The sequence below is a fragment of the Monodon monoceros genome, unplaced genomic scaffold (assembly GCF_005190385.1).
Source record: "Monodon monoceros isolate NGI ecotype Baffin Bay Population unplaced genomic scaffold, NGI_Narwhal_1 Super_Scaffold_13, whole genome shotgun sequence".
Classification (NCBI taxonomy): Eukaryota; Metazoa; Chordata; class Mammalia; order Artiodactyla; family Monodontidae; genus Monodon; species Monodon monoceros.
In genome coordinates, this window is record NW_021703769.1 from 78987775 (window position 1) to 79006419 (window position 18645).

Here is an 18645-nt window from a genome sequence, read left to right on the forward strand (position 1 = left end):
ACGAGGGCCAGCCCAGGGCACAGGGGACCCGATACCGGAGAGGCCTCGAGCGCTGTGCCTTGAGAGCTGCTCTGGGGCACCGGGGACCTGGGTGTCTGCTGCGGAGCCTGGCTGGGACCACAGCGCCGAGCGTGGGAGCATCTCTCTCCAGCAGGGCCTGGGAATCAGGCAGCAATCCCTCTTCCTCCTTGGGACACAGGACTTGCTGTGTAACGCAGAAGTGGCCAACCCTGCAGCTTCCCAGAGAGCCTGGGAGAGGGCGGGGCTGCAGGGATGGCCCCTGGAGGGTGCACATTTGCATTAAATCCTGCCTCCTCCCAGCTCAACGGGGTCAGGGAGATTGGGATGCGGTGGTGGACAATGCCAATTCAGTTTGAGGGTCCTTGCACCCCAACGCTCCTCTCTCACGGTATCCAAGTCCACGTGACTGTTTTGGGTTTATTCAAGGTCTCCCTGGCCTCCGAGAGTAGCTACAGGCCAAGCTGCTCCCCAACCCGTGGAGCAGACCCCGAGCCCAGGCACGGGAGTCGAGGAAGGAGGCCCAGGGCCCCCGCTGTCTTGTGCTGGGCAGGGCCCTGCCCTCCTTCCCCACTGGAGCCTCAGCAGCCGCCCGGCCCGACACCCGCCCTGAGTTTCCCCGTGAAGAGGGGAAGCTGGCACGGTAGAGAGAACATGGGTTCAAACCCTGCCCCAGCCATCCATGGTCTGGGGGCCTTGGGCAGGTGAGTTATCCTCTCCAAGCCTCTGTCCCCCGTGTAAAGTCGGGATAACAAGCCTACCTCCTAAGGGTTAAATGAGACAATGTAGGGAAGCTCCTCGGACAGGCCCGAACGATGCAGGGACCCAGTAAATGATGAGTATTACGACTATTCTCACAGCCCACCCGGCCCACCAGGCCCCGTCTCCAGCAGGGAGTGCCGGTGAGGAGGGAAGGGACCAGGGCAGGGCTCTGGCCTCGGGCCCCCGCCCCTGGAGCTGCCATCTGTCCCCAAGGCCCCCAGCCCCCAGGAGCCAGTGTTCCTGACGATCGTCCAGGCCTGGAGCCCGGTCCCACTCGGGGTGTCCTCAGGTGCCAGTGGCTGCACAGGCCCCGGGGCTGGGTCTCTGGCGGAGTCGGGGCTTGTCCTGGAGCGCTGGCCTCTTACTTCCCGCTGCTGGCCCGGCCAGCGCTCCTCTGCCCAGGGTCGGGGCCAAGCAGGGCAGCCAGGGAGCCATCGGGTGGGGGGCCACCACGCTTCATCTTGAGGTTGGCTCTCAGAGCGGCGTCCTGGCCGGAGCCCCCGTCAGGGGAGGCCAGGGGATCTGGAAGGAGAGCAGGAGGGTGGGCTTGCGCAGGGCCTTGGGAGCAAGCAAAGCACCTTCACTTCCAGCCCCGCCAGCAACGGAAGCTCTGTGCCCAGTGAGGACACGACAAAGCAGCAGCTGGCTTCTACTCCTCACGCATCCATTCACTCACTCATTCATCCATTCATTCGTACACTCATTCATTCATTCATCCACTCATCCAGGCGCTCATTTCATTCTCCCATTTGCTCATCTATCCATTCACCAATTCACTCATTCATCCACTCATTCATCCATTCTTTAACAAATGCTAACCAGGGCCAGGCTCCAGGCCCTGCAGAAGTGCCAGGGAGAGACATGGAAACCTCACCCCATAAGGGAACAGAAGGTTCAGCAGAGAGAGCTTGGTGGGGAGATAGGAAGGCGGCTTCAGGGAGGAAGAGATCCCGGAGCAGGTCCCGAAGTGGGAGCTGGTGTCCAGGAGGCCAAGGGACCAGCCTGAGCAAAGATGCCGAGGTGGGAAAGGGCCTGGGGTAACCGGATGACGGCTGTGTGTCACTGGACACCAGGCCATGCTGGGGAGGGACTTGGGACCTGGATGTCGGTCACGGGCAGCAGGGAGCCACGGAGGGTCCTTGAGCGGGGGTGGGACAGGGCCAGACTGGCAACCAAGTGAGGGGCCCCTGGGGCAGGGAGAGCAGGCACCAGAGGCAGCACCACGAGGGCGGCAGGGAGGCGGAACAGAGGGAGATTCGGACTCGGCGGCCGCCTGTGGGCCTGCCTGTCCCCAGGTCCTGGTCACCACGCACCGTGGACCCCAATCATGTGCTCCAGGATGAGGACCCTCTCGGCCAGGATCTTCAGCGCCTCCCGCAGCTGCTGCACCCCCTCGCCCTGGGGGGAGGAGGCAGCCAAGGTCAGGGCCGTCCGGCTTCAGTGTACTGTCCCAGCCCTCCCCACGCCCGCCACTTCCCTCCTGCCCCCAACATCAGTACAACAGCCATCATAGGGCGGGCATCCCGGCGCCAGGGCTGGGGTTCGAATTACTATTCAGAGACACGGAACTTGACGCACAGAGAGGGTAACCAGAGTCCTGTGGCCACACAGCCTGGAAATGGCCGACCGGGGCTTCACACCCAGACCTGTCTGCCTCCAGCCTGGGCTCGTCCTGCTCCCATGGCTGCCTGCTGCTTCCTCTGTGTGCCCTTCTTTCCAGAAAATACTCTGCTGTGGGCAGAGCACCGAGTACGGGTCCACGGGTCGGGGGTGCTTTGCCTGTCTCCTTCCTGGCACTGCCCACCCGAGAGATTTCCAGGGTGGTCACCCGGGCAAGAAAAAGAGAGGGCAGAGCCACGGCTTCTGGAATGCCAGCAGGAGGATGCGATGATGGCACGTCTGCTTTCTGGGAGCCAGCCTACACACGGGCGAAGGACCTCGTGTGTCGAGACACGTGAATGAGCCGATTAATCGAGAAGACAGGTGACAAGGCCACTTTGAAATAAAAAGTGATGGTGGAGAGACAAGGCCCTGCCCTGGAGTCAGCAGCAAACAGGCATCTTTGGCTGGTAGAACATGACAGCTCTGTCATGACATTCAGATTAATTTAGCTTAAAACAAAAGAAAACCAAAGGCATGCTACTGAGTTACAAGAGAGAGGCCTTCCCACCACAGGCCGTGAGAAGCCGGGCTGTGGGTGGCGTCTGGGATGGGGGTGTCCCAGCTAGGAGCAGGCGGTCCAGGCCCCCTCTGTCAGGACCCGGCTAAGCCTCAGTCCCTGGGCCACAGGATGCACGCCGATGAGATGGGCCGGGGGAAGTCGTGGGTATCCTCTCTGTCTCCCCATCACAAGTGACCCCCGCATCCACATCTTCCACTGCCTCCTGTGCCCACCACGGTTGCCCTGATTCCAGCCTCTTCCCCCTTCTCCAGTCCCGCAAGGACCTCTGGAATGTCCCCTGGCCCCAGCTTCACCTCTCCAGCCCAGCCCGCCTCCCGCAGCCGTCCGCCTCCAACCTCTGCAGATACCCCCACCCCCGGCTTAGAACCTCCCTCAGCTCACTCAGCTGTGTGCCCACTGAGCTGGCCAGCCCGCTGAGCCCTGACACTCCCGCGGGACTCATTCTCAGCTTGCAAGACCTCCCTGCTGGCCCTACTGCCTCTGCCCCCTTTATCCATCACCCTGGTCCCCAGCCTCCTCTCCTGGTCCCAGAAGGCGTGGTTCCCCACAGCCATGCTCGCACTCCATCTGTGCCCCCTCCCCATCCCATCTTGCCCTGGCCCCTGTGTGCTCCCAACCTCACTCTTTCATCGTCCTCTCCCACATCCGCATGCCCGTGGATCCTTCAGTCCACCACAGCGACCTTGGGCACACCCGTGTGCCAGGTGCTGTCATGGGAGAGTCCTGTCCCTGGAGAGGGACGCCACGGCTTGAAGCCTCCTTAAAAGAAAGGTCTTTTCTGCAGGTCCGTGGTTCCTCCGGCCCTCTCCGGCAGGGTCTCCCCCCCGACTCAGGCCCCAGGCCGGTCACCCCATCTGTGCTACCCCATTGCAGCCAACTTCACCCTGTGCTGTAGTCGCTATTCACTCAGCTGTCTCCCCCGCTGGGCGGGACCCCCTTCACCCCGTGACTGATGCCCAGCTCAGGGCTGACGGTGTCAGTCCGGCTCTGTTGGGTACCCGCTCTCCTGCTGCGACACAGCCAAAGGGCAGGAGGGAAGCACGGGCCCAGGGGCACAGTTACCTCGGCGGTAGCTTTCTCTTCTTCTTCCCCCTTGCCGCCAGGCTCGCCCTGGGAAGAAAGTCGTGCAGTCAATGATGGGTGTGGGGTGGGGCACTTCTCCACCCTCCCCAGCTTCTCTCCCTGGGCACCCCTGCACAGCCTGGCACAGGGTTGATTTTAGGGGCTTAATTCTGTTTCTAGGGAGGGAGGAGTCAGGTTTGGAACCCCAGGAGCTCAGGTGTTGGCCCTTCTAGGGATCACGTCCCCTGCATCTCAGATCTCTGCTTCCCTGACTCTAAAATGGGGCCAGTAACATCAGCCTCACAATAACACCTAGGTGGCCACTTACTCCTGTGTGACCTTGAGCAAGTTACCTTACCTCTCTGTGCCTCGATTTTCCCATCTCCAAAATGGAGGTAATAATAGCCTCATAGAGCTATTAGGAGGATTAAATAAATCAATCTCAATAATAAGCTTGGAGAAGGCATGGCTTTGGAGGCTAACACTCCTGCATTTAAACCTTGGCTCTACCGTTGCCTAGCTGTGTGACCTTGGGCAAGTTGCTTAACCTCTCTGAGCCTTAGCTGCCAGTTGTGGCAAATAGGGAAAATAAAGCACTGTCTCATGGGGTCACTGTGAAGCTTAAACACACTATGGATGAAGAGGGTTTCCACATAGAAGATGCTCAGCAAAGATCCACCCCTTTGCCTCCAGCCCCATGCCCCTGACATAAGACTTGGGCACGAAGGAGGTACCCGCCTCCTTGGCCCTGGAGATAGGGGCTGAGACTCATGAATTCTTATTTCCAAGAGGGGAATTAAAGGTCAGCTATCTATGTCTCTATTCCTAGAAGGTTCAGAGAAGGCAAGGGACTCTGCAGGTCACACAGCACATTAACCCAGGGGCCTGGGCTCCCTGGAAGGGACCTCAGGACTCTCATCCAAGCCTTGCAACAGGAGGCTATTTCAGTCCTTACTTCATACGCTCAGCGAGGGGCTCCCACCTCCCGAAGTCACCCCTTCTCAACTTGGGCAGCTGGCACTGCACCCAGGTTGCCCGTTTCTCTCCCCCTGCCCCATCCTGGCTGGGCTGGATCCGGCCATGCCTGGGGAAGCTGGGGGGCTGAACTCAGCCAGGCCGCCTGGGGCAGACGCCCGCCCACCTGGTACCCTGGGCCTGCACCAGAGCCCATCGTCCTGGGGGTGGCCCATCCACACAGCCCCACACTTACAGGCTGCCCTGTCACGCCCCGCTCTCCAGCCAGGCCCTGTAGAAAATCAAACAAAGTAGATTAGGCTTTGCCTGCCCTTGACAACCTCTCAGTCCTCCGCTGGCCCTCCCCCTGCACTGGGCTCTGGAAATCTGAAAAATGGATGCGGGGAGGAGGGTGGTGCAGAGGAAACACGAAGGCCACAGCCGGGGGCCTCCCCAGTCCTGGCGCCCCCGCCACTGGCCTGTGAAATGGGGCAATGCCAAGTATGGTTATCACTCGGAGAAGGGGACCAGATGGCAAAGCACACATCCCCCCAGCACGCGAGAGAGGGGTCCTCAGAGAACGAGTGGCAGCAATGGTGGTCGTGAGGGTGCCTGCGTGGACTCCCCACCAGCGCTGATGCCCAGCCGGAAGGCTCCCCGGGGCCCCAGATCTGTGCATCCAGCCGTCCTCCAGCACCCTTCCCCGGCCAGCCAGGAGATGCCCCCCCTCAACTTCTCCAAAGTGGAACTCCCTGTTCCCCCTCCAGACCCACCCCCACCCTGCAGTCTCTCCTCTCGGAAACGGAAACGGCTCCACGGTCCCGCAGCTGCTCCCACACACACCTTGGAGTTAACCTTCCCTTTCCCTCCCTCACCAAATTTATTCCATCAGCCAGACCTGTCAGGTTCACTTTCTAAGTATGTCTGTTCACGTTGCCGTTTCCTCTGCGCTGCTGTGGCCTCCTCCCTGGTCTCCCTGCCCCACTGCCACCTCCCCCGCCTTCCATCCCTCCCTCAATAGCCAGAGGGGCCTTGGAAAGCTGTAAATCAGGTCACGGACTCTCCCTCCCTGAACCTCGATGAGTCCCCTTTCCACTGTGACCCAAATCCACACATCAGCCCTGCAGGTAAGGCCCTGCCCACATCCCCACCTCATCTCACCCCACACTCTCCTCCGCTCAGTATGCGCCAGGCGTTTCCCTGCTTCAAGACCTCTGCACCTGCCCTTCCCTCGACCTGGAACGCTCTTGGCATCTCTGTAGGACTTCCGGTTCCTCGGGTCTCAGTCGGAATGTCACCTCCTCCTATCTGTCACCCCCTCCTGTCACCATAGGTCCTTTCCCAGTTATTCTCTATCACGTCTGCCTCCTGCACTAGACGATCAGCTACCGGAGGGCAGGGATCCCCACGTCCTTGTTCCTGTGCCCAGTACAGTGTCTGAAGCAACTGAGGCCCCAGGACATACATAGTTAATGAATAGCATTCATTAAGGGTCTCCGAAGAGCCTGGCATTCTCCACCTGTTTTCTCCATTATTTCTACCCAGAAGAGATTTTTATCCTCATTTCACAGATGGGGAAACTGAGGCCCAGGGGCTCAGGGACTTGTTTGGGGTCACCCAGCTGGAAATTGGCAGAACCAGGCTTCAAACCCAGGGCTGTCCGTCCTACTCGAGAAAGTCGGGACCACGTGTTCCCCTGTTATTGTCCCTTCTCGCTCTTCTTTGACCCCTGACTAGGAGACATCCCTCCCCACAGACCGCCAATTCTCAGAGGCCTCGACTCCTTGGCAAGGATGGAGACAGAGACTGGGTCATCAGACTGGCCCCACCATCCACAATGAAGCCACAGTCCAGCCCACCTGGTGGCCATTCTGACATTGTCAATACTGGGACGATGGAGCCTTGGAACCCAGCTCCATCCCTGCAGTGTAGGGGCATCGGTGGGTCCTGGCAGTGGGTCCTGGAAGGGGGCTCTTCGACACCTGTTCAGTGGGCCCTGGGGAGCCAGGGCCATGCCGGGCACTGTCTGGTGCCCCTGGTATCCCAGCCCTGGCTACAGACCCTCAGGTTTAAGGAAGGACCACCGCAAGGAGGAAAGGGGCCAAGATGCCGCCAGCCTGAAGACGCCCCAGGCTGGTGCCCGGTCACGCCGCCTCGAGCGGGGCTGGACGAGCAGCTCTGACTTGGTCCCCTTGAACCTGTTGGAATCTTGCAGGCCCTGGGTCCCCACAAGGCTGCTGTGGGCACGGTCTGCACAGCCACCCAAGGCAGCCCTGCCCGCAAGGGCCTGGAAGACCCTAAAAATCAACCAGCCGGCAGGATCAACCACCCCAAAGCACCCACTGCATTCTTGGCACTCTGCTGTCCTGCTGTGTGACTCTGGCAGGTGACAGAGTCTCTCTGAGCCTCCACCGCCCCATTGCTGGGATAGAATGATGGGATCCCTTCGCATCACTGACCTGCCCTGTCGCTGTGCGCTTGGGCTTCTGGAGGAGCCCCACTGCCCCCAGCCCTTCCCATGAGAGTATCTGTTGGCCTTTCACACGCCCCCCTCCCCCTCTTCCTGCACTTTTGTCAGGGCTGAGCAGGCCCAGCCTGAAGGGAGGAGGGAGCCCCCAGCACCAGAGAAGCAGGAGAGACCGCGCTGCTGGCACAGGGCTCCTGGCGTGTGGAGCTCGGCCAGACGCCCCCTGCCAAGCTCCTACAGTTCCCGGGGCCTCTCCGACCCTCACCGCAGTCCTGTCACTGTCACTGTCATTCTCTCTCACCCGCCCCCACCCCTTCTCTCTGGGGCCTGGGCCTGTGGCTGGGAGCCTGAGGGGCCAGGAGGGTGCTCTGGGGCACCCAGACCCCTGGCTAAGCTGGCCACCCCACCTGACTCAGGGGCAGATCAGGTCTGAGGGCCTCCTGTCCCCGCTGCAGCCACCCCCTCCCCCAGGCCCCCGCCTGCCGGCCTGGTATGTACCACACCCACCCTGGCTCTGCCCTACGCCGTGCACCCCACTGGCCCTTCTCCTCCACGCTGCATCCTCCTGGTGTGAAAACATGAGGGGGACAACAGAGAGAGATCAGGAGCCGTGAGACACTGGTTCTTTGACGTCTAGAACATGTGCTCTAGAGGGCTGGCCTGTGGCCCCGGGCTCCGGCTGTGTCCTCGGCTGGCGTGGCTGGTGCCCTCCCTGTGTCTGGGGAATATTTGTCAAATGTCTAAAGGGATTAATGAATGTGTGGGACTCCTGAGGTCCCAGCACCCACAGGGCCAAGGCCCGGATCCACCTCCCTTGCAGTGGGAGCAGGGGCACCTCTCAGCCACTCCACCCAACCCGGGCCTGAGTTCCAGGGACCTCGGAGCCCTCGGTCTGGACAAGGCCCAGGGGAGGGGCTGCAGGAAGCTCCATGCAGACATCCCCAGCCGCCACCCTTGCTGCCTCCACGTCCAGGACCCTCCTCTCCTCCACGTGACCTCCCCCCCAGGCCCCTGGGCCCCTGCGGCACAAGGCACATCCCCCCGGCAATTTATTTCTCTTTCACTCCCTGTGACAATCCACCAGGGAGGCCCTGTACACCCCGTCTTAGCACCTGAGGAAGCCGGAGCCCAGAGAGGCTACCTTTCTGCCCGAGGTCACACAGCTGGGAGGCAGAGCAAGCTGGGGTTCCGGGCCACACAGTCAGGTGTCAGAGTGGCCCCCGCACAGGCAGGTCTCCTTGAGAAGGGGCCACGGGCTGGGGTGGACGTTCTGTGATCCTGGCCCAGCTCCACCACACCCTCTGGTCGACCTCGGGTGGCACCTGGGTCTCAGCTCACTGATGAACCGGGAGCCATGTTAGCACCTCCCTGGCGTAGGTGGAGTGAGCAGCAGAGGGTCGCTGCTGCTAACAAAACCAGGGCCCCACGCCTGCCTTCCCCTGGGGCCCGCCTGGACCCAGGTGGGGACCGGCCAAGTGGGCTGGCTCCTTCCTGAGCAACTGTGCTGGTGAGAAGCCTGGCTCCTCCTGTCCTGGCGAGACAATGTCCCCTCCCTTGCCAGAAACGGGAAAGACCTTACCTGGGATCCTGGTGCACCTGGGGGTCCAGGGGGACCGTGTGGTCCAGGGGGACCTGCCGGCAGAGTCACAGATGGTCACCTGGGGCCAGAGAAGCCCACTGCCCCCATCAGCTCTGGAGAGGACCTTCCCACCCTCCCACCCCAGTCCCTGCCCTGGGTCTGTCTCCATGGGCAGCAAAGGAAGGTGCGGTGAATGAATGGTGGAGGAGGGGGGCACCCGCTCCCTTGGCCTCCCCTGCCCACCGCCAGAGCAGAAAGCCCACCTCCACCCACTCTCCCTGCAGCCCTGACACCACAACCAGAGCCTCATCCACGGGGCCACCCCACAGCGCCTCCCCAGCCGGCTAGTCCTCCGGCAAATCTCGAGTCTCTCCCTCCTCGGGACCTCAGACCTGACCCCTGTGAAGCCATCCTTCTTGCCTGGGTTACTGCTGCCTGACCATCTGCCCTCCACGCAGCCCCCCAGAGTGACCTTTCAAATAGGTCCCTCTCAGCCCAGCCTCCTCCACCTTCATCAGTCAGATACCCCCTTCTGGAAAGTTCCTCTGCATCCGTGCCTTTGCCGATGCTGTTGCTTCCTCCTGGAGCTTCTCCAACCCCTCCACACCCCAGCAAACTCTTTGCTACTAGTCTCAGGCTAAGCGTCACCTCCTCCAGGAAGTCTTCCAGGAACCTACCCCGCCTCTTCTCTAGGCAAAGCCCTGACAGACCAGCCGCCACCTCTGGCCACTGTCGGTTTACATGCCTGCCCCCCACCACGGGCCAGGGAGTGCCCAGAGGGTCAGGCCAGGCCTGACGGGTGCAGCACAGGAAGTGGTGTTCCTGACTGAACTTCCCGAATGCTTGGAAGAGCGAGGCCTCCGTCCCCAGTGGCTGGCACAGGTCTGCGCCTCTTGGGCTGCTAGGCTGTACCAATGTGCCCCCGGCACGCTTAGGGAGGACCTGCAGGAAAGTGTACCCCTGGTGGGGTGACGATCTGGACTCAGTCTAGCTAAAGGACAAACACCCTCCCAGCTCACTCCCAAATACCACCTTTTAAATGGGGCCACCCCGGCCCAGCTGCTCGTCCAGCCCTGCTTTCTCAGACCCTGTGGGATTCACTGATAGTATGTGGGTACTGTTCGCCTTCTCCACTAGAATGTAAGTACCACGAGGACGGGAATCTTCGTTTGGTTTATTTAAGTATCCCAGGAACTTAGAACACTGCCCAGCTGAACAGTGCTCGGTGAATATTTCCTGAATTATGAGAGAGTGAATGAATGACAGAGAATGAGTGCCCGGGTCTGGAGCCCTAATCAAGAGGCGCCCCACCCGCCGGCCCCCAGGGCCTCTGTTGCTCGTTCATTCACAGGTAGAACCTGTCAGAGGAGACGTCCACACACCCGGGTGCCAGCCCCGCCCCACACTCCCCCCCTCCCCCAGCGAGGGTCCCATCCCGTCCCCTCCCCACACTCCCCTCCTCCCCCAGCAAGGGTCCCATCCCGTCCCTGCCCCACAGTCCCCTCCTCCCCCAGCGAGGGTCCCATCCCATGCCCTCCCCCAGGGCCCTGCTCTCTGCCTGCAGGCCCAGGGCCTCCTGTCTCTTATGGGCACCTGCCCCACCAGCTCCCTGCGTCTCCCGCATGGCCCCCACACCGCCCGTGCAGACCCATGCCTCCCCATATCCAGAGCATCCCTGCTCCGGCTCACACGAGGGCAGCCCGGGGCTGCATCATGTGGGTGTCAGGCCTTGTTCTGGCAGAAACACTGTGTCCAGTCCCAGGGGAGCTGCCGCCGGGAGCAAGAGGCCCCACCTCAAGCCACTGCTGGCTGGGGCAGACCCAGTGCCCTGCCAAGGCCATGACCCCCAACTGGCCCCCTCAAGGCCCCTTGGTCCAGGCCAAGCCCAGGAGGGGTTACCAGTGGAGACCAGCCTGTGCTGTTGCCCTCTGTGCTCACCTGGAGGGCCGGGGGGGCCCCGGGGCCCTGGGACGCCCGCCAGCACCGTGTCCACGGCGGCAGAGGCCAGCTGCGCGTCTGCATCTGCGGGAAGGGCAGAGCGGCCCGTGACCTGGGGGGCAGGGCCGGCGGGGCTGGGGGGCTACAGCTGAGATTCCCCGGAGTTAGGATGGGCATGCCCGGCCCCGCTGGGCCTCACTGCAGCCCTGGTGAGCAGACGTCATTGCTCCCACGACTCGAGAGGAGCACACAGAGGGCAAATCAGAGGGCAGGGGAAGCCCCGTGGGCTCCATTTAAAGCACAAACTCCTTCCTGAACACTCCAGGCCCTTGACTCTGGCCCCACCTTGCTTACCACCCAGGCTGGACGCTCTTCCAGGGTCCACCCCACATACCCATCCTGATGTACCTGGCTAGCTCACGCCTGTGGGGCCTCCTCCAGGAAGCCCTCCTTGCCCACCCCTCTGAGCTGCAGGGCCCTGGGCTGCCTCCATCAGGGCCCCAGAGCCGGGTGGAGTCTGTGTAGTGGCCTGGGTCTCTCCAGGGTGAGCCCCGTGTGACTTCACCCTGCCCTATTCTCAGAGCCAGGACCAGACAGCCAGGCTTGGAAACGTCTGGATGGGGGTGGCTGCCTCTGCCTCTCCCTCCACTCATGGAAGCCTGGAGAGCCCTTCCATAGGCCTCACAGCGGTGGCCTTCTACAGGTGCTCAGTCCTGGCCAGCCAGGTGCCCCCACTGGGGCACCCCCCCACTGTCCCCAAACATTCACACCTGGGTCTTCCAGGAAAGCTGCCCTCCCTCGAGGGCCCCAGGGCTGGGGAAGGAGGGTCCTGTCTGAGGAGGGCTCCCAGCACTAGACGTGGCAGGCGGGCAGTGCCAGGTGCAGGGCATCGCGCCCAGGCCAGGGCAGAGGCTGCAGCTCTCCTGGCCCAGGGGTGCCGGTTGCTGAGCCCTTAGACTCCCAAGGCACTTTACACGCATCATCCATTCTCCCCACTAGGGGGCACCACTGAGCCCACCGTGAGGGTGAGGCGGTTGGGTCGTCAGGGAGTTAACACTTTCTCCTGCCCCTGTACCCATTGAGGGCAGCCCAAGCCCCTCAGTCCCCTTGGGAATAAGCCCCTCCCTCATGGCTGGGGCCTGTGTTTTTTCACCCCCAGAGCAACTCCATCAGGATGTATTACCACCCCTCCTCTACGGATGGGGAAACTGAGGCTCAGAGCGGGACACAGGTCTTAACGCTCAGGGGAGGGCTATGCTGCCGCGGGGCGGAGGGGGCAGAAGCACCAGGAGGAGGGGCTTGGGTTTCTCCGACAGCCGACAAAGCGATCCCTGGGATGTCACCCATTCAGAATTTCAAGTCAATCCTGCTTCTTAAAACCCTTCACACTCCCCAGGGCCCTTAACCAAAACGATGCCCGCCTTGGGCTGCCGGCCCCACCCCCACCCCCGTCCTCGGGGCCTTCCTGGAACCGCCCTCCCCGCGCGCTGGGGCGGCTGTGTGTGTGCTCAGAGGCGTCCTCTCGCGCTAGACTGTAGCCTCTGCAGGCAGGAGGCTGTTTTGCTCACGGCTGTACGAGGCGGGCGGGTAAAAACAGAGTCCCACACGTCGTAGGTGATCCATCAACACATGTCCAGTGGCCTACAGTGAGGGGATTTGTGGAGAGGACATGGGGTAACGGATGACCCGAGGCCAGGCCAGAGAGCGGAGTGACCCGTGGGGGTCAGACCCCGGGGCAGGAGCTGAGCGTGGGTTGCCGCCCCACCCCGCGTCAGTGCCCCCCTGGCGACCCCGCCCCCCACTTGGCAGAGCCAAGGCTCCCCTCACTGACAGTCCGCTTGCTTCATGGGGTCCTCTGGGGAGGGCTGGTCCCCCCGAAGACAGGCTCAGGCCCGCCCTCCCGCCCCACCCCTCAGGCATGCCACTCACTGTCCTTGTCTGTCGGCGGCTGCAGGGAGTAGAGGACGCCTTGGGGGCCGTTTGGAGGGAGGCCTGGGCTGCCTGCTGGGCCGGGGGGGCCGGGGGGGCCGGGGGGCCCCATCTCTCCAGGAAGCCCACGGGGCCCTGGCGGCCCCAAGAGGCCTGCAGTGGGGAGGAGAGGAGTCACAGGAGGGCCGGGCCTCGTGGCTGATGTAACAGAGACGAGAAGCAGACCCTGATGGGCACGGGGCTGGCGAGGGCCGGGGGTGACCTCCAGGCCCAGGGACACCCTGGAGGGCTCTTCCGGGAGCTAATAACATGAATTCCCCTTCCCAGCCCAGTGCACAGGGGACCCGGGGCAGCTGGATGGGAGGTGAGGGAGGCAGGAACCACAGAACCAGTGGGGGCTCCGGCCAGATGCCCTCTGCCCGCTCCAGGGACCTCAGCTCTGGGGAAGGGGCGCCAAGGGTGGCAGCCAGCCTGGGCCAGCCCTGTACCTGCCCTGACAGAGACCAGGAGGAGCTGGGTGGTCTCTGGAGGTGTTGTTTACATGGCTGAGCACAACCCCCAGCCCCCAGGAGCCCCCCCCCCACGGAAACCTGCGCCCACAACTCCAGAAGCCTTCTCTTCCCACAGCCCGGGGCGAGACGGAGCCCTAAGGTGCTTGGGGTGAGGCTGCCGTAAGGGTGGCAGTGGGAAGAAGTGAGCCTGGAGCCCCCCAAGATGGCAGTCATTAGCCCCAGCAAGAAAGGGGGTGTCTGGGATGCCTCGCCTGCTCAGACAGGGGAGAAACCCCAACCCCCTTCCCCCAGTGGACAGAGTCAGGTCGGGATGTGTGGGGGGGTGTCCTTACCAGGAGGACCCGCTGGGCCCTTCTCTCCTGCCTGGCCCTGGTCACCTTTGGAGCCTGGGGGACCTGCAGGCCCTGGTGGTCCCGTCTGTCCCGGGGGCCCTGGGGATAGAATGAAATGAGGCCTGAGAACACTGTGGGCTGACCTGTCCCCCCGTGGCTCCAGGCTTGACCACCTGGGCTGTCTGGTCAGACCTGCCTCCAGGAATCCGGCCCACCTGGGGCCCCCCACAATGGGCAAAGGGACCATCACTAGCTCACATCAGTCATTACAGCTTGCAAACCATTTTTGTTCCTATTAAATTCTATGATCTCAAGAGCTACTTGTGTCCCCACTTGACAGATGGGAAAACTGAGGCTCAGAAAGGTGTGGCCCTTTCCTCAAGGTAGCAGAGCCAGGATGTAAATGAGTCAGAATCCTCTCTCCGCGTCCTGCTGTCTCCTTGCTCAGGCTCAGGAACTGGGCTTCTGGCAAAGAGCTTCCCAATGAGGCCTCCTTAGAGACCCCAGGAAGCCCTGAAGGACATGCCTGCCCAGCTTCACTGTCTCCAGGCCCCACGGGTGGGCAAGAGTAGATGGAGAGGCCAGAGTCCCCCTGTGTGGCCTGGGGACAGCCCCTTCTCTCCCTCTGGAAGCCCTGGGCCTGGGGAGGATGCTCAAAAATGCCTGCTGAACTGATGGAGGCCCTGGAGCTGCCGGTTTCCAGAGAGATTCCCACCTGCTCGCGAGGATTCCAGGGTTCACCCAGGTGTCAGCATTTGTAGGGTTTGTGCTCCACCTGGTGGCCATTCTTTGGAACTGCACGTCCCGGTAAGAAGAAAGGTGCCCCAGGAGACCTGGAGCCCGTTCCAGCTTCCTCCCTCCCCTCCAGGGGGTGTTGGGGCCTGGGTCCTCCAGGGGATGAGAAGCCCCCCTTCCCCCCAGCCCCCGCTCCCTCCTCAGTCCCAGAAGAAGGATCTGAAGATGAGCATGGGGCAGCCCTCTGGAAATGAGACTTTGGGGAGAGTGGCTAGAGAGGTGCGGGGGGCAGGGGGGGGCCCAAAGTGAGATGCCCCCTCCTCTCATAGCAGGCCTAAGCTCACCCCTACACCCTGCCAGCCTCCAGAGACTACAGAATATCTGATGCTTCCCTGGCCCCCGGACTGGCTACTGGAGGCAACTCTCCCACTGCTGGGGGTCTACAGGCAGGGAAGGGGATGGAGCTGAGTCTGGGCAGGAGTGCTAAGAAGCTGGGGGCTCAACCTGGGGACAGGAGGAGGGAAGGTGTCACCTGCAAAGGGCTCCAGTGGGTCCGAGAATCACTGAGTCAAAATGGCCCTGGATCGCTGGGTGACCCCAGGGGTCACTTTTCGGAGCCTCAGTTCTCTCCTCTGTAACCTGAGCTTTACGAGTTTACTGGAATGATTAGCAATGATATCTGTACAGACTAGGGTGATATAAAAATATTTAATAACTGGCACAGCACGGTTACTGACCAGTCAGACAAGACCTCAGCCTTAAACCCTTGAGTTCAGCCACACAGACAGTGCCAGCTTACTGCCCAGGGTAAAGCCCCAACGCTTCTCCTGGCACGTGGCAGGCATTCAACAATGCTGACTACCAGTATTACAGTTATTATTACTTTCTGCAGTCCCAGGGGGCAGAGCCCAAACCAATGGATAGAAACTGCAGAGAGAAAACATTTACCTCTGACTTCAAAGTGTGGTGGGAAGGGTGAAAACAACAGGTGACTGGATGTCTTCCAACTTGGGTCAGAGAGTTCAGAGAGGATCCCCCAGAAGGGGGGCAGTCAGTAAGCTGCCCGTCCCTGGTGGTATGCAGGCAGGGGCTGCTGTAAAATTGGATGGAGCTGGGCTGGGGGCCTAAGTGCGGATGCTAAGGGGCAGCAGGGAAGTCAGCGAGCACAGTAGCTGAACTGTGAGGCAATAAGGAATGGTGAGGACTGCGGCAAACTGCAGACCTTGAACGGGGTCTGCAGGGGCAGCTGTGACTTAGCTGCAGCCAATTGTTTCTCTTTCTTTAAATTTTTTTTTAATATATATTTTTGGCCAAACCACACAGCATGTGGGATCTTGGTTCCCTGACCAGGGATCAAACCCGTGCCCCTTGCATTGGAAGTGTGGAGTCTTAACCACTGGACCACCAGGGAAGTCCCAGCCAATTGTTTCTATTAAGAGACGGCCAACCCCAATGGCCAGATCTTCCATTTTTCTAAGAGAAGCGAGAAATCCTGGTTTTTATGTGAAATCCCCCCAGGTTTTAAACATTAGCTCAGTTTTGCAAAATACCACGTGGGCATGTATGACCTCCTTGTGCAGGCCCTGGGAGGCCATGCCTCCCCTGTAGGCCTCACTCACCGGCCGGGCCCGTGGGCCTTCTCCTTTGGGGCCCAGGGTGGGCGAGAGGGAGGGCGTCAGGGAGGAAATCCTCATTCCAGGGCGGTGGGGTGCTCTGGGGGGTTGGCAGGTCATTGTCTGGGCCTGAGGGCCGCTCTGCTGCTTCCAGAAGGAGAACCTGGGCCGGAAAAGGGCAGAGGGTCAGGCCCCGGCCAGGCCGGGGACACATGTGAATGGGAACGTGTGCCCCAGGAGACCAGCAGCTGCCCGCTGCTCTTGGGACCACCAGTCCCCTCGCTGGAATGTTCTCCCACCCCTGCCCCCCTCCCCTTCCCATTTCAGGAAGCCCTCCTGACCCTTGGGCTCAGGCAGGTCCCCTTTGGACACGTTCAGAGTCACCGTACTTTTCTCCTAGAGCGGCTGTCACTGGAATTAGACACTGGCTGTTGGAATAACGACCACGGTCACCTCCACTTCACCGGCTCCTCTCAAGGGAGGGACTGGGCCCGCCTGTCCCCCACACTGCCTGGCTCAGGGCACAAACAACGCAGTCAGGGAATGTTTGTGGATGAACGGATGGATGGATGGAGGGAGGGAGGGAGGGAGGGGCAGAGGGAAAGAAAGGGAAGGGGAAAGGAAAGGAAAGAAAAAAAGAAGAAGAAAGAAAAGAAAAGAAGGAGAAAAGAATAAATAAATGGGCCCAGCTTGACGCATGATATTTAGCAGGAGCTCCAGAGAAACAGAAGTGGCCGTGGTCACTCAGGGCCAGCCTGGAAAGCAACCTGTCCTCTCCCCTGGAGGAAAGCAGGGGTCAAAAACTGAAAGGACCCAGGGCCTCAGTGGGAGACTCTCCCTAATTCACGTGAACTGGGAGCCAGGAGGCCTCAGAGACGCCCTGCTGTCCCCAAAGAGGCTAGCAGGGGGCGCTGCGTGCCCGGGATCTGCACAGGGCAGGCAGGCAGCTAGCACACGGTAGACCCCCCACCCCAGCAGAGGGGGCCTTGGGGTTCCCGGGCCATATCAGATGGAGCCCAGCTTCCTGTCCCGATCTGCCAGACAGGAAGGAAGAAGCCCAGTGTCTCACGTCCCCTCCAGCTCTTAGAAACCCGAATCCCGCGTCCTGCTAGAGTCTCCAACTCAGTGTGTGAGATGAAAGTGTTCTGAGTATGGAGCTGAGGGTGGGCCTGGCTGGGCACACCCCCGCCGCCCCCCAGGCCCCCCCCACCCCTCCCATTAGAATCACTGGCGTCTAATTCCACAGGTTTTGCTGCCTGAAGGCATCCAAACTCCAGCCCCCCGGCCTATACCCCACCCCACGCCCACCCCAACGCGGGAGTCCATACTTCCCAGAGGGCCTAACGGGCCCCCAGGCCTCTTCCAGTGCCCCTCCGCCTGCCTGTGGCCCTCGCTCCGCCCGTGATGTCCCCCCTCCCCAGGCCTGTGGCCTCAGGCTCTGCGACAGCCCTCTGCCTCCCCCACCTCCGCCTGCCCCCTCCCTCTCCTGCAGCCCCCGGTCGCCACAATCAACAGCAGTGCATGAGGACCTCCTGCAAAGCAACCCCCCTAAAAACCGCCGGTATCTCCACACACTTCGTACACAGGCGCCCGCCTTGGCCTCACCTGCGTCTGTTCCACTCCGCTCTGCTCCAGCTGCCCTGAACTCTCCCAGTGCTCCTCAAGCCCAAGACCGCCCCACCTCCAAGCCCAAGCTCCTGCAGGGCCCTCCACCAGCCCTGCCCACAACCCCGACCCCCGGAAGATTCTGAGATCCAGTGAGCTGTCCCCTCCTCCCTGTGTCTGTCTGACCCTCTGGGCAGAAGGGGGGCCTCCCCTCCTGTGTGTCACCTCAGCTCCTGTACAATCACTTTGTGCCCACAGCCAGGGCGGCGGTGGGAGCAATGCCACCAGCCCCGCCCTCAGGAGTAGGGACCACCTGCGGAGGGGGCGCCCTCCTTGCTCTGGGTCCCCAGAACCCAGCACAGGTTAAGTGCCATGTGATGGGGGAAGCTGAGACCCTGCTACCAGCCAGGCTGGTTTGAATCCCTGCTCTCCTACTAGGTGACCACTGTGTGACCTTGTGCAAGCATTGTGACCTCTGTGGGCCTCAGTTTTCCCATCAGCAAAATGGGGGTGATAACACTGACCCTGCAGGGCCACGGGAGATCGGGAGCGCTCAATACATGGGCAACCCGGTTAGTCCTGCTGATGCTGGGACGGTGGGGGGCGGGGTCACGGGAACAAACGGTGGCCTTCCCAGTGCCCAGGCCTGGCTGGCTGGGCTGAGGCTTTGTGGCTGTGCAGAAAGGGTCCCTCTGAGTGCCCCTCCCACCAGTTCTGCAGTGTCCTGGGGCCTGGATGACAGAGTCTCTGAGGACTCTTGGGAACAAAGTGGCACCCCTGCATCAGATCTCAGGTCCCCATCTGTGTTGGGTGCGTGGGTTCCTGACCCTTGAGGCTCTGGTGACCCCCAGGGCCCCTGTCTCTCAGCCCCTCTCCTTTCTGGTCCTCACAAGGGCTTATGAGGCAGGAAGGGCCACTGCAGCCCCATCACAGGTGAGGTGGAAATAGAGGCTCAGA

The 18645-nt window shown here is 61.6% G+C and overlaps 1 protein-coding gene across 2 annotated transcripts in view; it reads right to left on the bottom strand.

Annotated features, from left to right (window-relative positions):
* Positions 1-748: 748 nt before the first annotated feature.
* COL26A1 (collagen type XXVI alpha 1 chain) overlaps positions 749-18645 on the bottom strand; it is a 171747-nt gene continuing 153850 nt past the window's right edge. Inside the window, exons 5-13 of one of the 2 annotated variants that reach the window (XM_029221033.1) lie at positions 16090-16246; positions 13736-13834; positions 12892-13044; positions 10963-11046; positions 9025-9077; positions 5235-5270; positions 4025-4072; positions 2094-2178; positions 749-1302 (exon numbers count right to left, since the gene is read on the bottom strand). In XM_029221033.1, coding sequence (XP_029076866.1) covers positions 1142-1302; positions 2094-2178; positions 4025-4072; positions 5235-5270; positions 9025-9077; positions 10963-11046; positions 12892-13044; positions 13736-13834; positions 16090-16246 — 876 coding nt within the window. In that variant the 3' untranslated portion in view covers positions 749-1141. The remainder of the gene's footprint in view (positions 1303-2093; positions 2179-4024; positions 4073-5234; positions 5271-9024; positions 9078-10962; positions 11047-12891; positions 13045-13735; positions 13835-16089; positions 16247-18645) is intronic. The other variant, XM_029221035.1, reaches the window with a different exon arrangement.